Source organism: Saccharomyces eubayanus, chromosome V, assembly GCF_001298625.1.
Source record: "Saccharomyces eubayanus strain FM1318 chromosome V, whole genome shotgun sequence".
Classification (NCBI taxonomy): Eukaryota; Fungi; Ascomycota; class Saccharomycetes; order Saccharomycetales; family Saccharomycetaceae; genus Saccharomyces; species Saccharomyces eubayanus.
In genome coordinates, this window is record NC_030980.1 from 329121 (window position 1) to 351913 (window position 22793).

The window sequence follows — 22793 nt, forward strand, 5'->3', positions numbered from 1 at the left end:
TTCTTGTTTTTCTTCTCTTGATGCAAGTCGCATATCAACAAAGTCAATTACATCAACTCAGTAATGTCTGCTACTCTACTAAGACAGCCCTTAAGTGCGGTTTCTCGGCAAAGTAGAAGTTCGAGAGTCTCTGGACTTAACCTTTTGAAACTAAAGGCTCAATTACATAGACACCATTTATCACCTTCTTTAATAAAACTACACTCCGAGTTGAAACTGGATGAGCTGCAAACCGATAACACTCCGGACTATGTCCGCTTGGTATTGAGATCGTCCGTGTACGACGTAATTAATGAATCACCAATCTCTCAAGGTGTAGGCTTGTCTTCCCGTTTGAACACGAATGTCATTTTGAAAAGAGAGGATCTTTTGCCTGTGTTCTCTTTCAAGCTTCGTGGTGCTTATAACATGATTGCCAAGCTAGACGATTCTCAAAGAAACCAAGGTGTTATTGCCTGTTCAGCAGGAAACCACGCCCAAGGTGTGGCTTTTGCAGCCAAACACTTGAAGATCCCGGCTACCATCGTCATGCCTGTCTGTACACCATCTATCAAGTATCAAAACGTCTCCAGATTGGGGTCTCAAGTTGTTCTTTTTGGTAATGATTTTGACGAAGCCAAAGCAGAATGTGCCAAATTGGCAGAAGAGCGTGGCCTAACAAACATTCCTCCTTTCGATCATCCTTACGTCATTGCAGGTCAAGGTACTGTAGCCATGGAAATCTTGAGACAAGTGCGTACCGTTAACAAGATCGGTGCTGTCTTCGTCCCTGTTGGTGGTGGTGGTCTAATTGCTGGTATCGGTGCGTATTTGAAAAGAATCGCTCCTCATATCAAAGTTATCGGTGTCGAAACTTATGACGCAGCCACTCTACACAACTCTTTGCAACGCAACCAAAGAACTCCCTTACAAACTGTGGGTACTTTTGCTGATGGTACTTCTGTCCGTATGATCGGTGAAGAAACTTTTAGAGTCGCCCAACAAGTAGTAGATGAAGTCGTCCTCGTTAACACTGATGAGATTTGTGCCGCAGTGAAAGACGTTTTTGAAGATACAAGAAGCATTGTGGAACCATCTGGTGCTTTATCAGTGGCTGGTATGAAGAAATACATCTCTACCGTACACCCTGAAATCGACCATACTAAAAATACCTATGTCCCTATCCTTTCAGGCGCTAACATGAACTTTGATAGATTAAGATTCGTTTCTGAACGTGCTGTCCTTGGTGAAGGTAAAGAAGTCTTCATGTTAATTACTATACCTGACGTCCCAGGTGCATTCAAGAAATTGCAAAAAATCATTCACCCAAGATCTGTCACTGAATTCTCCTACCGTTACAACGAACATCGTCATGAATCCTCTAGCGAAGTCCCCAAGGCTTACATCTACACCTCCTTTAGTGTCGTTGACAGAGAAAAGGAAATCAAACAAGTGATGCAACAACTAAGTGCCCTTGGTTTCGAAGCTGTGGATATCTCCGACAACGAATTGGCCAAATCTCATGGTAGATACTTGGTCGGTGGTGCTTCTAAAGTGCCAAATGAAAGAATCATCTCTTTTGAATTTCCTGAAAGACCAGGTGCTTTAACTAAGTTCCTAGGTGGTTTAAGCGACTCTTGGAATTTAACTCTGTTCCATTATAGAAACCACGGTGCCGATATTGGTAAGGTATTGGCAGGGATTTCTGTTCCACCAAGAGAAAACTTGACCTTCCAAAAATTCTTGGAAGATTTGGGTTACTCTTACCATGACGAAACTGATAACACCGTTTATCAGAAATTCTTGAAATATTGAAAACAGATAACGTTTCGTAAACTTATATATTATCACAAGAACTCGTTAGGTAAATAAATGCCGTTATAAACTAAATAAATACTAAACAACTTCACATATATTATTCACATTTACACCAATACGTTCTGCGAAAAGAGTGATTTTCTTTCTTTTCAGCTCGATCGTTTTTGAAAAATAGCCCAACCAGCAAGCACTGGTTTATCGAGTTTTTTGGTTTGTAAACACAGCGCTAATCTACAAAGGCATAAAAATGAGATTTAAACATGAACACAGGAATACCAAAAAAGACCAAGAATATTCACAATACAAGAATTGACCACCGCATTTATAAAGGTTGCCCTTTTCCACAAAACTATGTTGAAGTATCGTGTATTATCTCGATCATGTCATATATTCCACCCAAAGTCTCTCTCGAATAATACCCTTAAATCAGAATCCACCCAAGAACTACTTCAGACACTGGGGTTTATAAGACGCTCGCAAGCTGGACTCTTCCAATGGCTACCGCTTGGCCTGCGATCACTAAATAAATTGACAGGTATCATACGAAACCGGATGGACAACGACTGTGGGGCTGTGGAAGTTTCGCTGAGTGCTGTCTCCTCCAAATCACTATGGCAAACGACGGGTCGGTGGACTAATAGCGAGCTGTTTAAATTTAAGGATTCCAAAGGGAAGCAGTATTGTTTGACAGCGACATGTGAAGAAGATATTACGGATTTGATGAAAAATTACGTTACTAGTTACAAAGATATGCCTATCACGGTGTATCAAATAACAAGAAAATATAGAGACGAAATTAGGCCCAGAGGTGGTCTTTTACGTGGACGAGAATTTTTAATGAAGGACGCGTATTCATTTGCCAGTACCAAAGAAGAGGCATTTGCCAGTTTCCAAGAATTAGACGAAACCTACAATAAAATATTTAAAGATTTGAAGATACCTTTTGTTAGTGCATGGGCAGACAGTGGTGATATAGGTGGTGAATTTAGTAAAGAATTTCATTTGATTCATGAATCTGGTGAAGACACTCTGATGAGTTGCAAAGATTGTGGCGACATTTCAACCCTAGATATGTCTCAATCATTTCCTGAAAAAGATGGGCAATATCTTGGCGATGTCGATTGTAAGTATGCCTTGACCAAAGATCACTCTACTTTAATATGCTTTTATTATCCAAAAAACAGGCAATTGAATTGGAACTTGGCATTAAACGTAATGGACAAGGATATCGATTTGGCATTAAGGGACAAGCCAAATGATCTTGTTCTGGAAGCTTATCAAAACGATAATGAAGACATTATGTTCAGTAAAATATTGAGAGTTATGGACTGTAGACTGAACTCCAAATCAAATTTCCCTGATTTCCCACTGAAGGAATATTTGAAGAATAATTTTGGCCAAATTGATGATGTTTCTATAGTGGATGCACAAGCAGATGAAATATGTGGTAAATGTGAAAACGGAAATCTACAATCGTTCAAAAGCATCGAAGTTGGCCACATATTTTTACTGGGCAACAAGTATTCGAAGCCACTGAACGTCAAGTTTGTAGATAAAGAGAATAAAAATGATACGTTTGTTCATATGGGGTGCTACGGCATCGGAGTAAGCAGGCTAATTGGATCAGTGGCGGAACTGGGCCGTGATGCAAATGGGTTTAGATGGCCAGCCATAATAGCACCATACAAGGTGTCTATATGTACCGGGCCCAGTAATGAAGAGAACCTACAGCGGATAAAAGATATTCGGTCCAAATTATTGGATAATTCCTCTATAGATGTCCAAAATGATATGCTGGACCAATTCAACGAAAAATTGGGGATAGGCGCTAGGATAAAGTTATCTCATGCCATGGGCATACCATTATGTGTCATCGTAGGCCCAAAGAACTGGCCCAATGTGGAAATTGAAGTTCGTGGCATCAGGTGGGGCAAAAGGGATCAATGGAAAACGGAGTTCGAGAAGAAGACTCAAGAGTGGAATTGGAAGTGCACTGAAAATGAAAACGGAATTGAAAAACACGTTGTCCCGATTGAGCACTTGGCAGAAGTCGTCGACATTCTGCTAAGAGATATGTAGGAGGTAGGACGGAGAGCAAAGTGCATTCATCTTGTATATATATATACCAAAAAAAAAAAAAAAAAAAGAAAAAGACATGAAAATGAATCTTGTTCACTCGAGATTAACATTTCGTGTATTAGAGAGATATATGAATTTCTATAGAAACTTAAATTAAGCATCGTATACGTTACCTATGGTAAGAATTTGTTCAGAAAAGAGAACTTGCACATTCCTTTGTTCGCATGTTTGTTCGTTGTTTTGTTTTGTTTTTCAATTAGGGTAGGGGAAGCAGAATAATCGCTTCTGAAGAGAAAGGCTTCTAGAATAGCTTACCTGCGACTTTAGAAATAACATGCAATGCAACAACAGAGAAAATAAAACCGACCGCTAGGAATAACACTACTAAAGGATCGACTCTTAGCCCCGTGGCTTCATCGGAAAAAATCTTCAAGATCGAGTTGTTGCTCTTCGTGTTCTTAGTTTGAGCGGAAGCTGCAACTTTTTGTGAACTGCCCTGGCTTCTCTTTTGCAAAGTACGTTGGCCACCTGGAGGAGTTGGGCTTGACATTGTGGAGTGTATAAGGAGACGGGTAGTGTGGGGCTCTGAAGCGGCGGTGTGGTGGTGATCGGTTTCACCTTAATTAAAGGCTACCGTGTAATGAATAAATAATACACGATTTTTCATGGAGCTTTCCTTTTTCTTTTTCTTGAGAATGCAGTTCCGGGTAAACACGGCGTAGGGTTGCCCTGGCAGCCGAATACAGGGCTCTGGAGCCGGGTTGAAAAAAGGGTTTCATAGCCCTAGAAGATATCATAATAGATTAAAAACACTTTTATACTTTTGTATGCTAAACTATAGAAAAAACGTTGACCAGGCCCGCTAAGATCTACTTTTCCCTTTAGTTGCTGACGTTGCATTAGAGCATATCCTTGAAGATAGTATTGATGCTTGGCAGCGGACTATTATTCGTAGTGGTGGTTGTAGAGCTGGAATGGTTCATCATGTTGCAAGTGGTTTCGGTAGTGATGGATGTAGTCGTGGAGGAAGGCTTTGGTCTTGGAGTGATGGCTTCGGAACGGAAGTTGTCCAACAAAGTGATGTCGTGTGGGTGCTTGGAGCTGGTGGCACGGTCGGTGGTGTTCGAAAAGCTCGTCTCGGAAGTGATTGTGAATCTTGATCCGGAGTCGGAAGCATTGGACGAATCATCTGCTGGATCTGGTGAAAAAATGGGGTCCGGAGAAACATCCTTGGAGGACAAATTGGAACTGCTGGACGAAAAAGCGGTTTTGTGTGCGGATCCTTTGGAACGATGCAAGGGATCTACATCATCTTCGTCATCGTCGCGCACATTATCGTTTTCTTTGTTGTTATCCGTGGTGGAGGCGGTTTGGAACATTCTTGGGCGAATCTTCTTGGCCAGGGTTCTCTGGGGTGAATGTACGGGAGATAGTTCCTCGGCATCGTTTGACAAGACGCCCAGTCTCCATTGGATTTCCACCTCGGTTCTCTGTGGAAGAAGAATTGACAACTCCATCATGGACAAATTTCTCTTTTTGTTTTCCACTAGTAAGATGTCTTCCTCCCTTGACCATGATGACTTGGAGGGGTTTGTAGAATGACCCGAAAGCGAGCCTCTCTTGAACTTGGGCAATGTGGTAGATGACGATGAAACGGACGAAAGACGTGGTAGGTCCATGAAGGTATAAGAGGCGGGGAAAATGGCTCCATTGCTCGGGGTAGAGGCGCCGCTGGTATTCAGATGGTTCAATCTTTGTTGAAATTCTTTTTTGATGATGGACTCCCTTCTGGAGTTCGTGTTGCTGCTGCTGCTGCTGTTGTTGGTGTTGGCGTTGAACACGTTCGACACTGAATTTGGAGCCAGAACGATGGAAGAGCGCCTTGAAGTGTTGTTACTGGAGATGTTGAAGGAAGATCTTCTGGACCAGTTGGCAAACGAGTCCTTCCTAGACTTGGAACCAAGCAAAGAAGAGTTCAAGACGTGGGAGGAATTTGGAGAAGATGGGGTGGTGGTTATGGCGGCCTGTTGCGGGTAGGCAAACGAGCTTCTTCTGGACCTAACAAACACTTTAGGAATGAACCCGTACTTTTCCTCGTCGTTGAGGMGGACCACGGGGTCCTGGTTCAACGAGCTTGTGAACGAATGAGAGTTTGACCGAGGTTTCAAAGCCTTATGGTTCGGGTGGTGGTGCAGGTGGTGGTGCGGATGGTGGTGCAGGTGTGCGACGGGCAGCTGGGGTGGGACGAACGGTATCGAGGAGGGAGCGTTCGGGACGATTGCGGGAGGGGTCATATTCGACGGAGAGTGCGCAAATGACATCGATGCGCTGAACGAAGGCAAGGACGCCTTTCTAGAGGGAATCGGAATGGATGGCGTCGCGGAGGCGCTGGCGGGCGCCTCGACAGCGGTTTCCTCGTCGGGGACGCTGTCAGTGTTTGTGATCTTGACCGGGCCCGAGTAGGTGTTGATATCGATCAGTGCGGTCTTGTTCGACTTCAGGTTGCCGGACTTCAACCGTCTCCATCTGAACTGGCACGCGTTGGGAGTTCTGTTGGGGAAGTACTGCGAGATATCTTTCCAGCCCATTTTCTTGACCTCCTTCAAATGGCGCAGCAGCAGGTCGTCCTGCGGATCCCACGAGGAGGGGTTCTTGCTCGAGTTCTTCGACGTCGTCGACGAAGTCGACGACGACGAAGGTGGCAGCGAAGGCGACGACTCCTGGGCCTCGTCGCTGGACATGGAAGCGTGTGGCTGGCGGGAGAGCGAGTGAAGCTGAGGATGAGGGCTCATGGTACTCAAATGAATGGAGGCAGGGTTCAATCTGGTTGAGACGGACATCATGGAGCAGAGAAGGAGAGCGGGACGTGCACAGTAGCTTTTTCGATGAGATGGGATGAGACTGAGTGCGGAAAGGACGAAACACGGATAAATATACCACAGAAGAAAAAAAAAAAAGAAAGATACCGGGGGGGGTTTGAGTGTGTACAGAAGAGAGGGAAAGAGAACAAACACACGTTCTGACGTGTGTTTGTATTTTTTTATTTTTTGATTCGAGCCGGGATCTTTCCTTTCCGTCCTGTGTGCAGTGCAGTGCAGTGCAGTATTCTGTTGCCGTCTGGTCTGTCTCTGCCTGGTCGATTGGCGGTGGAGCACCAGGGAGTGTGCGTGCTAGGACGATAACAATAGAAACGGGCGGTAGATAGACGGATAGAGAGATAGATAGGATGGGCACAGATGCGCCAGGCAACGCGCGGATCCTGCCCGTGCCGTCCATCCTGTTTTCCGCATCGGCAATACACGTGTTGCCGACCGTAGCGTAGCGTAGCACGGGGCGACTCGGAGGAGGGGGGGAGGCAACAGCCCCGGCTGTTGCCGGGCTGCAACCGGGCCTGTGACGGGTGCAGTGCAGTGCAGTGCGGAACTGTACAGCAGTGCACTGCACTGCAGCTGCGGCCCGGCCCGGCCCGCTTTTGTGGCGTCGGTGCAGACGCGTGCGCGGTTTCTGCGCATCTACCCCTGAAGCGCATAATGTATTGGAGCTGCAAACTGCATCTGGATACCCTGCTGCTGCGCCACCGTGTGCCAGCTGTCTATCTGTGTCTCTGTCTCTGTCTCTGTTCGTTCGTTCGTATATAGGTACATATATATGTGAAGAGTCGAAGATCACTGCGGCTGCGAGTCGCCATGGTTGTTGGCGGCTTCCATCAGGGCGCTAGGATCCTGCCCCATCGATTGAAGCAGTTGCGACAGCGCGGAGGGGGGAAGAGTGTAAGTGACTTTGTTGCCGGCGCCGTCTGTCTTAACGCCGCCTGTGGCACCCAGCAGGGCCTCGAGCGACGCCAGGTCGATGGTGTGCTTAGACTGGCTTGAAGGGTCCAGGTTTTCTGCGTCTGTGTCCGCGTCTGTGTCGTCGATTTCCATGGCATCCGCGTCCGCGTCCGCATCCGCGGCAGTCACGGCGGCTACTGCAGCCTCGTGGTCCCTGGTGAACTTGTCCTGGGGCCTTTTGGTGGTGACGGCAAAGACTTGTTCGTCATTACTCTTGGAGAAATCGTAGTAGCTGAAAACCCTTCTTCTCTTGTCCGCGAAGGAGCGGATGGTGGAGTGGCGGGGCTTGGCCTTTATACGATCGGCCCAGGTTGCCGGGTTTTCGCCGTCCTTCAGCAGTGCAACGACCACGATGCTCATGTTGTCGCAGCCGATGCCTGTTCCCTCCGTGGTTGGTGAGCAGCATACGTCGATGATGCGGGAGGATATTTCGTTGAGGGTCATTCCCTCTTGCAAGCCGAGATGGACCAGGTCCACACAGTCTTGGGAGGTCAAACAGTCCCAGATACCGTCGCAGGCCAGGATCACGAACTCGTCTCTGTCGTAGTCCAGGGTGTGCTCGATGATGTCGGGCACGCACGTGACTATCTGTTCTTCGGGGCCCAACCTGGTGTTGGATTTGAACTCGAAGTCGCCGATGGCGCGGGACAGCGCCAGATTGCCGTTCACTCTATCCATTTCCACGAACCCGTCTGCCGCCACGATACGCGACTTTTCGCTTGCTAACGTGGGCTTGTGGTCGTACGAGAGGGCCTTGGCGTTGCCGTCTATGGCCAGCACAGTTCTGCTGTCACCGGAATTGGCGCACACCAGCAGATTCTGCGACTTCGATACCAACATGGACGTGGCCGTACATCCGCTGTGGTCGTTTTTCATGATCGGGTCCTGCAACAGCTTCACGTCTGTGTGTAGGAAAGTGTCAATCAGAGCCCTTGGCAGGTCTCCCTTTTGAAACGACTTCTGCTCCAGTAGGATGTCCATTATCCTGTTGCCACAGTACTCTGCCACCTTCGCGCCACCGTGGCCGTCGAATATACCGTAAAGCGCAATGTGGTCCTTGTCCGACTTCGTCATGACATTGGGCTCTAGAATGTGCGAGTCCTCCATCGACATCCGCCATCCTTGCATTGCACATAGCCCGAACGCGGTCAGCGAGTCCGCGCCGGAGTGGTTCTCTTTATCGATTACAGGGTTGGATAGTATTTGTCCCATTAGGTTCTTTATACTCTACAAACAAAGGGGAAGGGCCGGAGTTAGAAGAAAACAGTCAGAAGCTTTTTTTGGCTTCGAGCGAATGCTTATTAATCAATGAGAAGAAAAAGAAAGAAAATGTTACAACAACTAATATACACTAATTGTCCTTTGATAACAGAACTTGTTGAAGTATTTGCCACACGGTGTTTTTTTATTATTTTTAATTGGGTTTGAAGAACAAATAAAAAAGATCTATATACTCGGTGCTATATTGCGCAGTTTCTATTTGACCTCTTGGAAGCCGAAATGGTTACAAGTCTTGCTTTCCACCCCCCCTTCACTTATCATCACGATCTTTCTTTTTCATCCTGGGAAAGAGAGAGAGAGAGAGAGAGAGAAAAAAAAAATGTTTAAACAAGATCATCCCGTGCGCAGTGATGTGCTGACTCATTACGAGTTTTTCACTCATCGAAACACTATGACATCTCCATGCATTGAAGTGACTAGGGGCCGGCAGATATAGTGTATACAAAGGGACCGACTGACTGTCATTCAGATAAAGCTTACAATTGGTAACTAGCACTGCTGTACTGAGTGGACGGGAAGAGAAAGTAAAAAAAGAAATGGCTACCCATATCAAAATCCAACCGGATATTGACTCGCTGAAGCAATTGCAACTGGAAAATGACGATGTTTCCATAAATATGTACCCGGTGTATGCGTACTTGCCATCGTTGGACCTGACTCCTCACGTGGCATATCTGAAGCTGGCGCAACTGAACAATCCCAACAGAAGGGAATCGTTCCTATTGGAAAGTGCCAAGACTAGCAATGAATTGGACCGTTATTCTTTCATCGGTATTTCCCCACGCAAAATCATCAAAACAGGCCCCACTGAAGGCTTGGAAACCGATCCTTTGGAGATCTTGGAAGAGGAGATCTCTTCGTTTAAAGTGGCAGAAAACATCCCCGGTTTACCCAAACTAAGTGGTGGTGCTATCGGTTACATCTCTTACGATTGTGTTCGTTATTTCGAGCCAAAGACTAGAAGACCTTTGAAGGACGTTTTGAAACTCCCAGAGGCATATCTAATGCTCTGTGATACCATTATCGCCTTTGACAACGTTTTCCAAAGATTTCAAATCATCCACAACATTAACACTAACGAGACTTCGCTAGAACAAGGTTATAAAAATGCAGTGGAAATAATCACCGACGTTATATCCAAACTAACAGACGACTCTTCCCCAATACCATACCCAGAACAGCCTCCAATCAAGTTGAATCAAACTTTCGAATCTAACGTGGGTCAAGAAGGTTACGAAAGCCATGTCTCCACTTTGAAGGAGCATATCAAAAAGGGAGATATAATCCAAGGTGTTCCATCCCAAAGGGTGGCAAGGCCTACTTCGTTACATCCTTTCAATATTTACAGGCATCTGCGTACCGTGAACCCTTCGCCTTACCTGTTCTACATCGACTGTCTGGACTTCCAAATCATTGGTGCGTCTCCAGAACTATTATGCAAGTCGGATTCTAAGAATAAAGTGATCACGCACCCAATCGCTGGTACTGTTAAGCGTGGTGCTACCACGGAAAAGGATGATGCTTTAGCCGACCAGTTGCGTGGCTCGCTAAAGGATCGTGCTGAGCATGTCATGTTAGTCGATTTAGCAAGAAACGATATCAACAGAATTTGTGATCCATTAACAACAAGCGTCGATAAGTTGTTAACCGTACAAAAATTCTCTCATGTTCAACATTTGGTTTCTCAAGTGAGCGGTACTTTGCGCCCCGAAAAGACAAGATTCGATGCATTCAGATCGATCTTCCCCGCCGGGACGGTCAGTGGTGCTCCAAAGGTCAGAGCTATGGAATTGATTGCTGAACTGGAAGGCGAAAGACGCGGTGTGTATGCAGGTGCCGTCGGCCACTGGTCATATGACGGTAAAACAATGGACAACTGTATTGCTCTACGGACCATGGTTTATAAGGATGGCATTGCCTACCTGCAAGCTGGTGGTGGTATTGTTTATGACTCCGATGAATACGATGAGTATGTAGAAACTATGAACAAGATGATGGCTAATCATAGTACCATTGTTCAAGCTGAAGAAATGTGGGCGGATACCGTGGGGACCGTTTGAAATAAAGCAAGAGTTTACAACCATCTTTTCCTTCTTTCCTTCCTTTTCTTTTAGTTTAGATAGCCTACAAAATGTACGATATAATGCCATATATCAAGCTAGAAACAAAAATTTATTATTTTTCCACAATTCAGAATGAACATGTCCCTTTATGCGCTACAGTGCTTGGTTGAATTTAGGTGAAGAAAAGAAAATGAAGCTGTTTAGAAAACGAATGTTGAATGCGTTGTAAATGATACAGTATGTATATATAAACTATAATATAAAAAATAAAAATGCAAGAGTTATGGCCTTGTAATTAATATGAAAAAAATTACCCAAATAAACTTTTAAAAGTGAACACAAAAAATTAAATCACCGATGTTGAATCCCAGAATGAAAAATAAAAAGTACAAAAAAAATCATTATTTTGTTTCCCTTTTAAAAACCTTAATTCTTGTATTGTTCACGGAAGTATTGAGCGGCTTCAACCATATGAGTCAAAGACAATCTAGTTTCTTCCCAGCCTCTAGTCTTCAAACCACAATCTGGGTTAACCCAGAATTTTTCAGCAGGATAAGTTTTCAAGATGGCAGAAATCTTGGTAATGAATTCGTCCTTTGATGGAACTCTTGGAGAATGGATATCAAACAAACCTAAACCGATATGGTTTGGATAGTTCTTGAATTCAGCAATGTAGTTGGCATCGTCCTTCTTGGAGAATTCGATGGAAACAACGTCAGCATCCAAAGCCTTGATATGGTTTGGATCCAAGTCAGAGTAACAGAAATGGGAGTGAATTTGAGTCTTGTTAGCAACACCAGAAGTGGCAACTCTGAAAGCTTCGGCAGCCCAGCTGTAGTAAGCGGATCTTTCAGCACCTTCTCTCAATGGCAAACCTTCTCTCAAAGCTGGTTCATCAACTTGAATGACCTTAATGCCAGCAGCTTCCAAATCGTTGACTTCATCTCTCAAAGCCAAAGCCAATTGCATGGCTTGGGTTCTTTGGTCGACATCGTCTCTTGGGAAAGACCATCTCAAACAGGTGATTGGACCAGTTAACATACCTTTGACTGGCTTGGAAGTGATGGATTGGGCGTAGACAGATTCCTTGACAGACATAGCCTTTGGTCTAGATAAGTCACCAACAATGATAGGTGGTCTAACGTATCTGGAACCGTAAGATTGAACCCAACCGTTAACAGTGAAGGCGTAACCGTTGATTTGTTCACCAAAGTATTGAACCATATCGTTTCTTTCAGGTTCACCGTGGACCAAGACATCTAGACCAATTTCTTCTTGGAATCTGATGACGGTTTCAATTTCAGAGTTGATGAACTTTTCGTATTCTTCAGCAGTGATGGTACCCTTGTTGAATTTGTTTCTGTTAATTCTAATGTCCTTGGTTTGTGGGAAAGAACCAATAGTGGTAGTTGGGAACAATGGCAAGTTGAAGATTTTCTTTTGTTCAGGCAATCTTTGTTCGAATGGAGAAGCTCTGGTAGACATCTTTTGGTCGATAGAGGCAACTCTGGCTTTGACAGAAGAGTCGTGGATCAACTTGGATTTACCTCTAGATTCGACAGACTTGGCATTAGCTTCTAGAGCGGCAGCAACATTTTGACCAGAAACATTCTTGGTAATGACAACAACTTCATCCAACTTTTGGGTGGCAAAAGAGAAGAAGCCCTTAATTTCAGCGTCCAATTTGGTTTCGTTAGTCAAATCGACTGGAGTGTGCAACAAAGAGGAAGAAGTGGCAACAACAACTCTGTCGGCACCCAACTTCTCGATGGCCTTGTTAACGAAAGCAGAAGACTTCTTAAAGTCGTTCTTCCAGATGTTTCTACCATCGACAATACCAACAGACAATGTTTGCTTGTCACCAATAGCGGCAACGACATCATCGAATTGTTGAGGAGCTCTGACAAAGTCGACGTGTAGAGCAGAGACTGGCAAGCCCTTGATAACGTCTAAGTTTGGAACAACGGTACCGAAGTAAGTAGCCAAAGTGATCTTTGGTAGATTGCTTTGCTTACCAAAGTAGGTGTAAGCCTTCTTGATGGCGGCTTGAGCGGTAGCAGGCAAGTCCAAGACTAAGACAGGTTCGTCAATTTGAACTTCAGTGGCACCAGCAGCAGCTAATTTGGATAGAACTTCAGCGTATAGAGGCAACAATTGTTCTAGTAGAGATAATGGTTCCAGGTCCAAAGAGTCCTTGTCAGCCTTACCTAAGAACAAGTAAGAAACTGGACCCAATAGAACAGGTCTGGTTTGAATACCCAATTCCTTAGCTTCCAAATATTCGTCGACTGGCTTTTGACCGTTCAATTTGAATTGAGTGGTCTTAGAGAAAGTTGGTCTGACGTAGTGGTAGTTGGAGTCAAACCACTTAACCATTTCCAAAGCGGTGACATCGACAGCCTTTTCGGTTTCGGTGGCCTTTCTTTGTAAACCTCTACCCATGGCGAATAAAGTGTCAATTGGAGACAAATCGTATTTAGTGTAACGGTCTGGGATGACATTGAACAACAAAGACAAATCCAAGACTTGGTCGTAGAATGAGAAGTCATTGGATGGGATGATGTCGACACCAGCTTCCTTTTGCAACTTCCAGTTTTGACTTCTCAAATCCTTACCGACCTTGAATAATTCATCGACGGTAATCTTACCGTTCCAGTAACCTTCAGTGGCCTTCTTTAATTCTCTGTTTGGACCGATTCTTGGGAACCCTAAGACAGCAGATTGAACCATTTTTGATATATGAATTGATTTTATTTTTGGTGTGTTAGTACTTAGAGTGTTGTCAATGCTCTTAGATGCTTGCTATATTACAATAACAAAAGAACTTATAAAGAGAAACTACAATACAAAAAAGAAAACTATCAAGATTGAAAACGAAATATCCAATACTTATATAGAGTTTTTTTCTTTCCTTTTTTTTTTCACTCAGCAAGACAGCTAGTTAGCTTCCCTTGAATTACTGCATCAACCGCGGTTGCTTGCATATTCACATTCACAGTTCCGGGTTGAGCAGAACGAGCTATGTATGACTACCACAGTTTTAACAATTGTGACCGGCCGAGAGAGTGAAAAAGCTGCTATGACTGAGATGACTCTAGCGAAAAATTGGACCTTTGCACGTTCGCGCTAAACGAGTCCAAGTCTAGTTCCCTTTTTGGCTTTTTCCCTTTACCGGCCCACTTTTTTTCGACTGACTCGGCTCTAAGAATAGACTCCGCCTTGAAATCACGTGAAGTGTGAATACTGTGGCTTTATGGGGTAAGGGGCACGTGATGTGGCGCGATTGATATTTACCCGATTGATATTTACCCGACGTGCGGGCCCTGGTTTGTGAAAAATTAATTTGCTGCCTATTGAGGTGAAAATGGATGATCTAAGGTATTGCATGGCTGTGACAGGTTAAGGTCAAGTAGAAACATTAAAAAGGGGAAAGATGCCAAGCAAAGACGCAGAGAGTCATATCGATAAGGACATACGAAAGATATCGTCGAGGAACGATGAGTTGATCAAACAGGACGCTACACTGAAAAGAGAATATACCACTTTGTTGAGAAAAGTGTCGAGTGTGATAACGGTGCTGAATAGCATAGATACCGAAGGCGGGGTTGGCAGTACAGAAATCCCACGTTTGATATCAGAAACGACGGTTAAGAAGGTGCCCGAATTGAAATGGTACAATGAACAAATATCGCTACTGACGGCCAAACTGGAGAATAACGAAGATACTGACGTTCCCGAAGAGTTGATGGACGCTTATACTTTATACAAGGAAACCCCATTGTTATATAATGATACCCACATGCCATGAATTATGTGTAGTGTAACGTGATGAAATAAAAGACTTAAGTTTATATACATGTATATATTGGGGTTGTTTTTTTTTTCTATGCTAATGTGTTAAGTTTGTTGGTCTTTTGTCTCTCTTGTTATCATGCTTGATGACATTTTCAAGCGCTCTATTGTTGATGAATAACCCGCAAAGGAACTTTCTGACATGCGGCTTGAACCGATACTTAGACATCATATTGAACACTTTGAAAAACATCCTCTCATTTTCAAAGAGCCTCGGACCATACTTATCGTTTATTTCTGTGATTTCCTTTACTGCGCGGTTCGAAAGGATGTGGTTGCCCAATTGACTCACTATATGCAGCACTTTACGCTCAATGGAGTCCTCGTCATTGCGATACTGTCCTACGTAGGGCGAAGGAAGGCTCTCGTTCGCGAAAAGACTATTGTTTTCATCCGAAACAGTAATGCTTTGGCTTGTGATATCCTTGTTATATTTACCGCCGGTGATTCTTTCATTCAATGGATTCTCTGCAGTATTTTTCTCGCTCAATAATTTATCCAAATCAAACTCTATAGGTGAGCTCTTTTCAGCCAGATCACCATTGTTTCTATCGAAAACAATCATTTCGTCTGTATACTCACCAAACGTTGACCATTTATTTTCGTTATATGATAGGAACCTATCAAGCCGGTTTGGCAGTGCAATCCCGATAGGTTCATCTTGTACGCTGATACAACAGTTCCACCCCATTTCGTCCAGGATTTCGCACCCTTCGCGCGTCATGCTAATTAACCCAAGGACGTAAAATGCGGTGAACCTAACGGTGGTTACGCTAGCTTTATATGCCACCTCGATAATATCTTCTACTAACGAATAGTTATCTAGTAAGCCTATCCCTAATTCTGTGGATCCAATGAACCCAACGCACCACAACGCAGCTTTCAAATCCATAATTTCTTTAGCATCTTCCATCGTTGCCATACTACCTCCGTTAACATATCTCTTTATAACATTCATGAAAGAAACTAAGTCACCTGTTTGACTTAATAGCAAAATTCCATCTTCTGTCCTTGTCAAGCTTTCATAGAAATGTAGCGGTAACCTACCCTTTTGTTGAAAGGTAAGGGATTTCGCATTAATTGATTGATTTTTTTTCAAGAATTCTTCCACAATATGGACATATTCTACGTTTTTTTTGGACAGCCATGAATCTCTTTCTTCCTTCACGAAATTTATTTCATTCAACAACTGAAACCCGTATGGCCGACTCAATAATTCGAAAAGTATTGGTGACCTGATAAACACCATTTGGTTCAAAAACATCCTAAATGAGGTACCTAACTCTTCGGAACCATTGCCTGCAACAATACATTCATATAGAGCTTGGTCAGCTACAGCAACTACACTCGGGCTTAAATCGTATAATTGTCTTGTTAACATTTCCATTTTATATTGCTGTAATCTAGTTTTATTTGCTCTTAACTTGAGATCACATTCTTTGATAGATAATAATTCCTTTAGTTTATCACCAATATGCTTTGTGGCCTTGATTCTAACTTTTTCATTTGCAACAACAAGGGCTTTGCCCATAATGGCACGGCAATGTGATGAATACTTTAAATCTAACTCAGGTATAGTTAATAATAAAAATTCGAGCCCCAGTTTCGATTCAAATTGGAACATTTTGTAAATCACAGTAAAAAAATTCCACCTTGTTAAAACATGAATCCCATTCGTTGATTGCGTCAGAATTCCGATAAATTTGAAATATCCATATATCATTTTCTCCTTTAACGTGTTTTTGTCGAAGATATTTCCTGATATGTTTCCCTCCATGGCTCTAAACATTAGAGATGCCAATTGCGGTATGATTTTGGTATCATCCATAAGAATTTTTATACCTTCTGGCGTTGCCGTTAAAGTTTTAAAAAATTGACATCCAACTTGAACATACTTTTGAGACAATTTTGCGCCTCTATTAACATTAGAAAATCTTAACCTAAGTGGTCTATAAAACACCAATAATCTTCTAATGAACTTGGTTGATTTCACTAATTCTTCCAACTGTTTCTTATTCAATAGCGGTCCTTCGAGTAGTTCGTTTATTATGTTCCAATTCCATCGTGTGAAGTCTTTTGTTTGCAAAACTTTAGAGTCATAAACCATTCTTCTAAATCGAAAATCATCTACTTCGCGAAGAAGAGTGTTCTCTTTGACCGTTTTAGAGAATGCCTTTATGTTTTGGACGTAATCAATCTCCGACATTCCAATTGTATTTCTATTTCTATTCATTCGATAGGCGATCTTCCTGAATTGGAATGTTTCGTCAACGTAAGTGAAGTTTTCCTTGGAAATTGGTCTTGACACCGAGGTGTACTTATTATCGACTAGGTTCATTCTGAGATTAAAGTACTCGGTAAGTAGGTATCTGCCTTTTGCCACCAGGTTGTCATCTCTATCCTCATCATTCAAGAGTTCAAGAAGATGGGAGACGAATCCTGAATTGTCAAGAATTAACACAATTAGTGCTAGTCTTTGGTTCACAGACATACATTCTTTGTAGTATTGGGAAGGAATCGGTTTGAAAGCATGAGAGTGCCTGCTTTTTGATTTGTATGGCAATGGTTTGATTTTCAAAACATCTAGAAAAATGTCAATGAGGTACAGGGCGCATATTGGAATTTGAAAAAAAGATACCAATTGTTTAAGTGGTTTGAAATTGTCGTTAGAAAAAAGCATGAATCCATTATAACTATTTAATGTGATCGAAATAAGTGTAGAGGCGTTTTGCATTTTTTCGACATTAACGGTTGATTTTGTGTTTGTATCGGAGAAAACTGTGGTTAATACAGATACATTAAAATCTTTCAAAAAATGTTGTCTTGTTTTGTGAGTAGCCATCAATTGTAAAACAGTGTCCAGTATCACACACGCTAGTGAGAAAGAATTGTAATCTTGTAGAAATCCCTCGATCACTCTCATACCACGGCATTCCTTAACCATTTCTGGTGCGACAAAACAAAGCTCTAATAGCGTTTCCAAAGCCATATGCCTCAAAGAGTCTTCAGGTTTTTCAACACAACTGATAATGGCTTGCGTAATTCCCTGTGTTATACCAGTGTTATATTCGATGAACCTTCGTATCAGTTTCAATGCCTGTTCTCTTTCAATTTGAAAAGAGTTATCTTTTGCTAAGGAAATGATAATGAATGCATCTAACCTCAATTCCAACAGTTCATCAATAAAACTTGAACCATTAATTAAATATCTGCATACCCTGTAAGCGGATGCTGCTATAAGTTTGTTTTCATTAAGAAGCAGGTTTTGGATTGATGACATAAACGAAGTTAGCACTAAATCTTTTCTTATTTCGGAATGCTCTTTTAATAAAACCACTAGGCCGTTTGCCTTTTGAGCAATAAAATCAGGATTTACATTTTTTTCTTGAAAACTTTGCATATAGTCGCTTACGAGCCATGTAGCTGCCTCAGTCGTTGTGGATTTAAAGATTTGATTTTCGTTGTCAATGCCTCCGTGATCGCTTTCCATTTTATTATCTTTTAAATTCCCCCTATTTGGATCGTCATTATTTGAAACAGAAAGAGTGGAAAGATTCTCATTATTTTGGGAATTTATCGTACCATGGCGATTTAAATTTTGCTGACTATTGAGCTCAGTTGCAGAAGTAGGAGTGGTTAGATACTCATCATCAAGAGTGATTTGGTCTGCCAAACTATTGTGGCCGTCTGATTCTTCGCTGTCGATATTTTGAAGATCATCATTTCTGATGCTCCCTATGTCAGCCCTTATCGAGCTGGATGTTGTAAGGGATCTTTGTCTTTTCTTGTCGAATTGTTGTTTGAGGTCAAAAAGATGTCGCTCGGTTCTTTTTATTGAGTTGTCAATTTCCCTAAGTTGTGTATTAGCCCGTATCCTCATTGAGTGCTTTTGTAAATGATCTGTGGAGTAAGATCCAGAATAGATATCAGATATTGTGGAATCCCGAAGATGCTCCAAATCATCTTTCTTCCTGCGCAGTCGGGCCAGCTCTTGATACTGGTTGTTTATTTCTGATTTGAGACTAAGGAGCGCTTTGGTCATTGTGCTTCTCGTTCGTCTTGCTTGTAGGGGACTGGTCGGTGAAGGTGCACTATTTTCCAGTTTTTTGGTAGATATGAATGAGGTTGAAAGGACCAGGTTTTGCTTGTTTCTCTTAGAACTTTCGTTCATGATTGTAGACGGACTACTTGACGTAGTGTTCTTCATACTTGATATTTGGGTACTTGAGTTATCATGGCTATGTCTCGGTGTTAATAATGGAGTTACGTTAGTCACTGAACGGTGTCGACTTGAGAGAGGGCTACTCTGCTTTGTACTGCGAGGTATGCTCATTGTGAAACCATAAAAAGACTCGGCGAGATGGTCCAACGAGAAGTGTCCTCCCTGGTGTGTGTAATTCCGTTTTGAGAAAACATTGTTGTTATATCCGAAGAACAATAGGAAGTGATCGATATTTCATATTTATTTTCGCCGATGGATCAATCAAATTTCATGAGCGTAAAGAAAAAAACTACTATATAAGCATAGTTAAACAACAAAGAATGTATACAAATATATTAACACGTGATCAGCCGGTCGTGGTGTGTAGTTGTATTATTTACAATGTGGCAAAGACAGGACAAACAACGAGTGGCCTTACTCGTCTTTGTCGCTTGATAAAAGGTCTTGTAATTGCTTCGTTATACTTGCCGTTTCTTCGTCCATACTTGTATCAGTGTCTGACGTTTGAGGGAGACCCATGAATTCTCTTGCCTTGAAGACGAATTCTCTAGCGGTTGAAACATCAAATGCCCAACAAAATCCAAATACCAACGTACTGAACGTACCTATGGAAGCAGCGGACGCAAACGTCAATGCAGACATTGCCTCGCTCCTTTGAGAGAACGGTGGCGGCTTGTAGTTCAGTTGGAACATAGTGGGGACGTCTGCTTTCAAAACGGTGTTAGTAAAATTGAGTATTGCCCCTAACTACAAAAAAGGACTAGCTACATACATTTTCGTACTCTTATGGCCTTGGAGATTAGCCTCATAGTGATGAGGGTGAAACTGGCTGCACCATAAAACTTGACCATTTGGAGCATCCTCCTTCTCTTGTACTGCTTCTTCGCATCAGTCATAGTGCTGCTCATTGGCGTATTTGTCATCATGGCAGCGACGAAGTGTAGTGGTTTATCGAAGAGGTTATTTCCATATTCAAGTTACTACAGAAGCGTCGGTTTTTCAAGACAGTCGCGCTTGTTTCCAACGAGTGCCGCATAAAGAGCACAACGGCGGCTTCAATTATTACTTGACTTTATGCATTTGAGTATTTATATATTCATTTTGGTTATTTTGTTTATTTAGGTTAAAGATGAGAAAGATATATAGGTTTCTTGTCTCCTTCTGTTTAAGGAATGTTTCCTTGTTGTTGTTTTTTGGTCTTTGGCGAACAAGATTGATCAATCCTGTCTCATCCTCAAGTACTTCTTCACCACCTGGTCTTTCTTAATGATGTATACTACGGCACCCCAGCCCGACAAGGCGTCACGGTCGGCAGCATTTAGTAGGGCCTGACTTATGGTTTCGAACAGATCTTCAGACTCCAGATTTGGCTCGTACAAGGACTCACACATACCAAACAGTTGGTCGGACGCAGTACCGCTGACGATGAAGTCCTTGGCCTCGTCGATACAGCCGATTAGGTCGAACCCGGCAATGAAGGGTTTTCCGGACTTGGAATTAATACCGGCTACCACGGGGCCCACAAAGTAAGGGCCAAATCTCTTTTCGTAAAGCGAACTAGACACCAATTGCGTGAACGTTTCCGGCTCTATAGCCCTTTCCTCCTTCAGCTTATATAGGTTGGTCTTGTAACGGAATGTTTCGTTCAGCGTGGTTACGTCGGAAGCTAGGCCGGTAATTCCCAAAAACACATGGCCGTAATGGAAGATCTTCTCAAACTTATTCGACACACCCAGCGACTGGCTCCCGAGACGCAAATCGCAGGCAATGGCCACACAGTCTTTACCCGCCATTGCGACGACAATACCACCGTTTATAGAGCTTGGATCGGACATTCTATGTTCTCTGTTTGCTATTCTGTTCTTACCACTAACTTGCAAGCACGCACTTTGGTTTAAACCTTCTGTCAAACTTCTTCAGCAGCGTCAAACTGCAACGAGCTTCTTCTTTATGCCAGGAACTCTAACTTTTTCTCGCCCCTGCCATTTGCACTTTTTTGCCACCGGCAAGCCATCCGGTCACGTGCTCGCACAACGTTAATAGCGACTACACCTCATCGTCGCCGTAATTGCCACTTGAAACGTCCTTTAGCGACCTTCGACCTACCGTTCTGAAGGATACGGCCACTTTCAAGACAGTGGATCAGCTGAATCAGTACCGGCATACCACCTGCAGGCTCATACATGCGTTTTCGCTCTCTGTTACCCTAGCTTACGCGTTATTTGTATTATTTTCTGCCTTGCTTTGTTTACAGTACGCGTGGTGGGACCATAAAGGGGAATAGTGGGGACTGGAGAAAAAAATTTTCTTTCTCTCTTCTTCATCTTTGGTAGTCTCGTGTGGTATTTGTTGGGTGGCGCGACAGAGAGCACAGACAGCAGTTCACTAAAGACCCTAGTTCGTTATTATCGCATGTCGCAAGTTCAAGAACAACACATATCAGAGTCGCAGCTGCAGTACGGCAACGCTTCGTTGATGTCTACTGTACCAGCAGACCCTTCTCAGTCCATAGGTAATGGAAACGGCAGCGATGGCATCGCTGCCACCGATGCCTCCGCCGATGGAGGCGGCTCGCAAGAGCAAGAGCAAGTGCAGGGCGAAGTGGAGGAGGAAGAGGACGATGAGTCTGCCTTGGGTTCGTTTGTGCCTATAGAAAAGTTACAGGTGAATGGGATCACCGCAGCAGATGTGAAAAAACTAAGAGAGAGCGGGCTACATACCGCTGAAGCGGTGGCATATGCTCCCAGAAAGGCTTTGCTGGAGATCAAAGGTATATCCGAGGCAAAAGCTGACAAGTTGCTGAACGAAGCCGCTAGGCTGGTGCCCATGGGGTTTGTCACAGCAGCGGATTTCCACCTGAGAAGATCGGAGTTGATTTGCTTGACGTCCGGTTCTAAGAATCTGGACACCCTCTTGGGCGGTGGTGTAGAAACGGGTTCTATCACTGAGCTGTTTGGTGAATTCAGAACAGGTAAGTCACAACTATGTCACACTTTAGCAGTCACCTGCCAAATTCCATTGGACATTGGTGGCGGTGAGGGCAAGTGTTTGTATATCGACACAGAAGGCACTTTCAGACCCGTGAGGTTGGTGTCCATTGCTCAAAGGTTCGGGTTGGATCCGGACGATGCCCTAAACAACGTCGCCTATGCAAGAGCGTACAACGCTGACCATCAGTTGAGGCTCCTGGACGCTGCAGCTCAAATGATGAGCGAGTCCCGGTTCTCCTTGATTGTGGTGGACTCCGTCATGGCCCTTTACAGAACAGACTTTTCAGGCCGTGGTGAGTTGAGTGCAAGACAAATGCATCTGGCTAAATTCATGCGTGCCTTGCAAAGACTAGCTGACCAATTCGGTGTTGCTGTCGTCATCACCAACCAAGTTGTCGCCCAAGTTGATGGTGGCATGTCTTTCAACCCAGACCCGAAAAAGCCGATCGGTGGTAACATCATGGCCCATTCATCCACTACGCGACTAGGCTTCAAGAAGGGTAAAGGCCCTCAAAGAATATGTAAAGTCGTGGACTCGCCTTGTTTACCCGAAGCTGAGTGTGTCTTTGCCATCTACGAAGACGGTGTTGGTGACCCCAGAGAAGAAGACGAGTAGTTGTTCCCCTCTTGTTCCTATTTATGTCCACTCACAGGCTTACTTTCAATTCTTTTCATTGTC

At 43.5% G+C, this 22793-nt stretch overlaps 12 protein-coding genes across 12 annotated transcripts; 5 read left to right on the top strand and 7 right to left on the bottom strand.

Moving 5' to 3' along the window:
* Positions 1–63: 63 nt before the first annotated feature.
* ILV1 (threonine ammonia-lyase ILV1) lies at positions 64–1794 on the top strand (the record flags this gene model as incomplete). The annotated part of the gene is made up of 1 exon (XM_018364681.1): positions 64–1794. The coding sequence occupies one exon, from the start codon at positions 64–66 to the stop codon at positions 1792–1794; it is 1731 nt and encodes a 576-aa protein (XP_018222753.1).
* Positions 1795–2148: 354 nt separating this feature from the next.
* On the top strand, positions 2149–3876 carry AIM10 (putative proline--tRNA ligase AIM10; the record flags this gene model as incomplete). The annotated part of the gene is made up of 1 exon (XM_018364682.1): positions 2149–3876. The coding sequence occupies one exon, from the start codon at positions 2149–2151 to the stop codon at positions 3874–3876; it is 1728 nt and encodes a 575-aa protein (XP_018222754.1).
* A 301-nt stretch (positions 3877–4177) lies between these two features.
* On the bottom strand, positions 4178–4426 carry SBH1 (Arf family guanine nucleotide exchange factor SBH1; the record flags this gene model as incomplete). The annotated part of the gene is made up of 1 exon (XM_018364683.1): positions 4178–4426. The coding sequence occupies one exon, from the start codon at positions 4424–4426 to the stop codon at positions 4178–4180; it is 249 nt and encodes an 82-aa protein (XP_018222755.1).
* A 349-nt stretch (positions 4427–4775) lies between these two features.
* Positions 4776–6719, bottom strand: DOT6 (Dot6p; the record flags this gene model as incomplete). The annotated part of the gene is made up of 1 exon (XM_018364684.1): positions 4776–6719. The coding sequence occupies one exon, from the start codon at positions 6717–6719 to the stop codon at positions 4776–4778; it is 1944 nt and encodes a 647-aa protein (XP_018222756.1).
* Positions 6720–6916: 197 nt separating this feature from the next.
* DI49_1494 (uncharacterized protein) lies at positions 6917–7405 on the bottom strand (the record flags this gene model as incomplete). Its single annotated transcript, XM_018364685.1, has 1 exon — positions 6917–7405. One exon carries the CDS (start codon positions 7403–7405, stop codon positions 6917–6919), a length of 489 nt encoding a protein of 162 aa, XP_018222757.1.
* A 136-nt stretch (positions 7406–7541) lies between these two features.
* Positions 7542–8918, bottom strand: PTC2 (type 2C protein phosphatase PTC2; the record flags this gene model as incomplete). Its single annotated transcript, XM_018364686.1, has 1 exon — positions 7542–8918. One exon carries the CDS (start codon positions 8916–8918, stop codon positions 7542–7544), a length of 1377 nt encoding a protein of 458 aa, XP_018222758.1.
* Positions 8919–9523: 605 nt separating this feature from the next.
* TRP2 (anthranilate synthase TRP2) lies at positions 9524–11047 on the top strand (the record flags this gene model as incomplete). The annotated part of the gene is made up of 1 exon (XM_018364687.1): positions 9524–11047. One exon carries the CDS (start codon positions 9524–9526, stop codon positions 11045–11047), a length of 1524 nt encoding a protein of 507 aa, XP_018222759.1.
* A 429-nt stretch (positions 11048–11476) lies between these two features.
* MET6 (5-methyltetrahydropteroyltriglutamate-homocysteine S-methyltransferase) lies at positions 11477–13780 on the bottom strand (the record flags this gene model as incomplete). The annotated part of the gene is made up of 1 exon (XM_018364688.1): positions 11477–13780. The coding sequence occupies one exon, from the start codon at positions 13778–13780 to the stop codon at positions 11477–11479; it is 2304 nt and encodes a 767-aa protein (XP_018222760.1).
* A 703-nt stretch (positions 13781–14483) lies between these two features.
* Positions 14484–14858, top strand: IES5 (Ies5p; the record flags this gene model as incomplete). Its single annotated transcript, XM_018364689.1, has 1 exon — positions 14484–14858. The coding sequence occupies one exon, from the start codon at positions 14484–14486 to the stop codon at positions 14856–14858; it is 375 nt and encodes a 124-aa protein (XP_018222761.1).
* Positions 14859–14939: 81 nt separating this feature from the next.
* Positions 14940–19235, bottom strand: TSC11 (TORC2 complex subunit TSC11; the record flags this gene model as incomplete). Its single annotated transcript, XM_018364690.1, has 1 exon — positions 14940–19235. The coding sequence occupies one exon, from the start codon at positions 19233–19235 to the stop codon at positions 14940–14942; it is 4296 nt and encodes a 1431-aa protein (XP_018222762.1).
* A 1106-nt stretch (positions 19236–20341) lies between these two features.
* On the bottom strand, positions 20342–20959 carry PUP3 (proteasome core particle subunit beta 3; the record flags this gene model as incomplete). The annotated part of the gene is made up of 1 exon (XM_018364691.1): positions 20342–20959. The coding sequence occupies one exon, from the start codon at positions 20957–20959 to the stop codon at positions 20342–20344; it is 618 nt and encodes a 205-aa protein (XP_018222763.1).
* Positions 20960–21536: 577 nt separating this feature from the next.
* RAD51 (recombinase RAD51) lies at positions 21537–22730 on the top strand (the record flags this gene model as incomplete). Its single annotated transcript, XM_018364692.1, has 1 exon — positions 21537–22730. The coding sequence occupies one exon, from the start codon at positions 21537–21539 to the stop codon at positions 22728–22730; it is 1194 nt and encodes a 397-aa protein (XP_018222764.1).
* Positions 22731–22793: the final 63 nt, after the last annotated feature.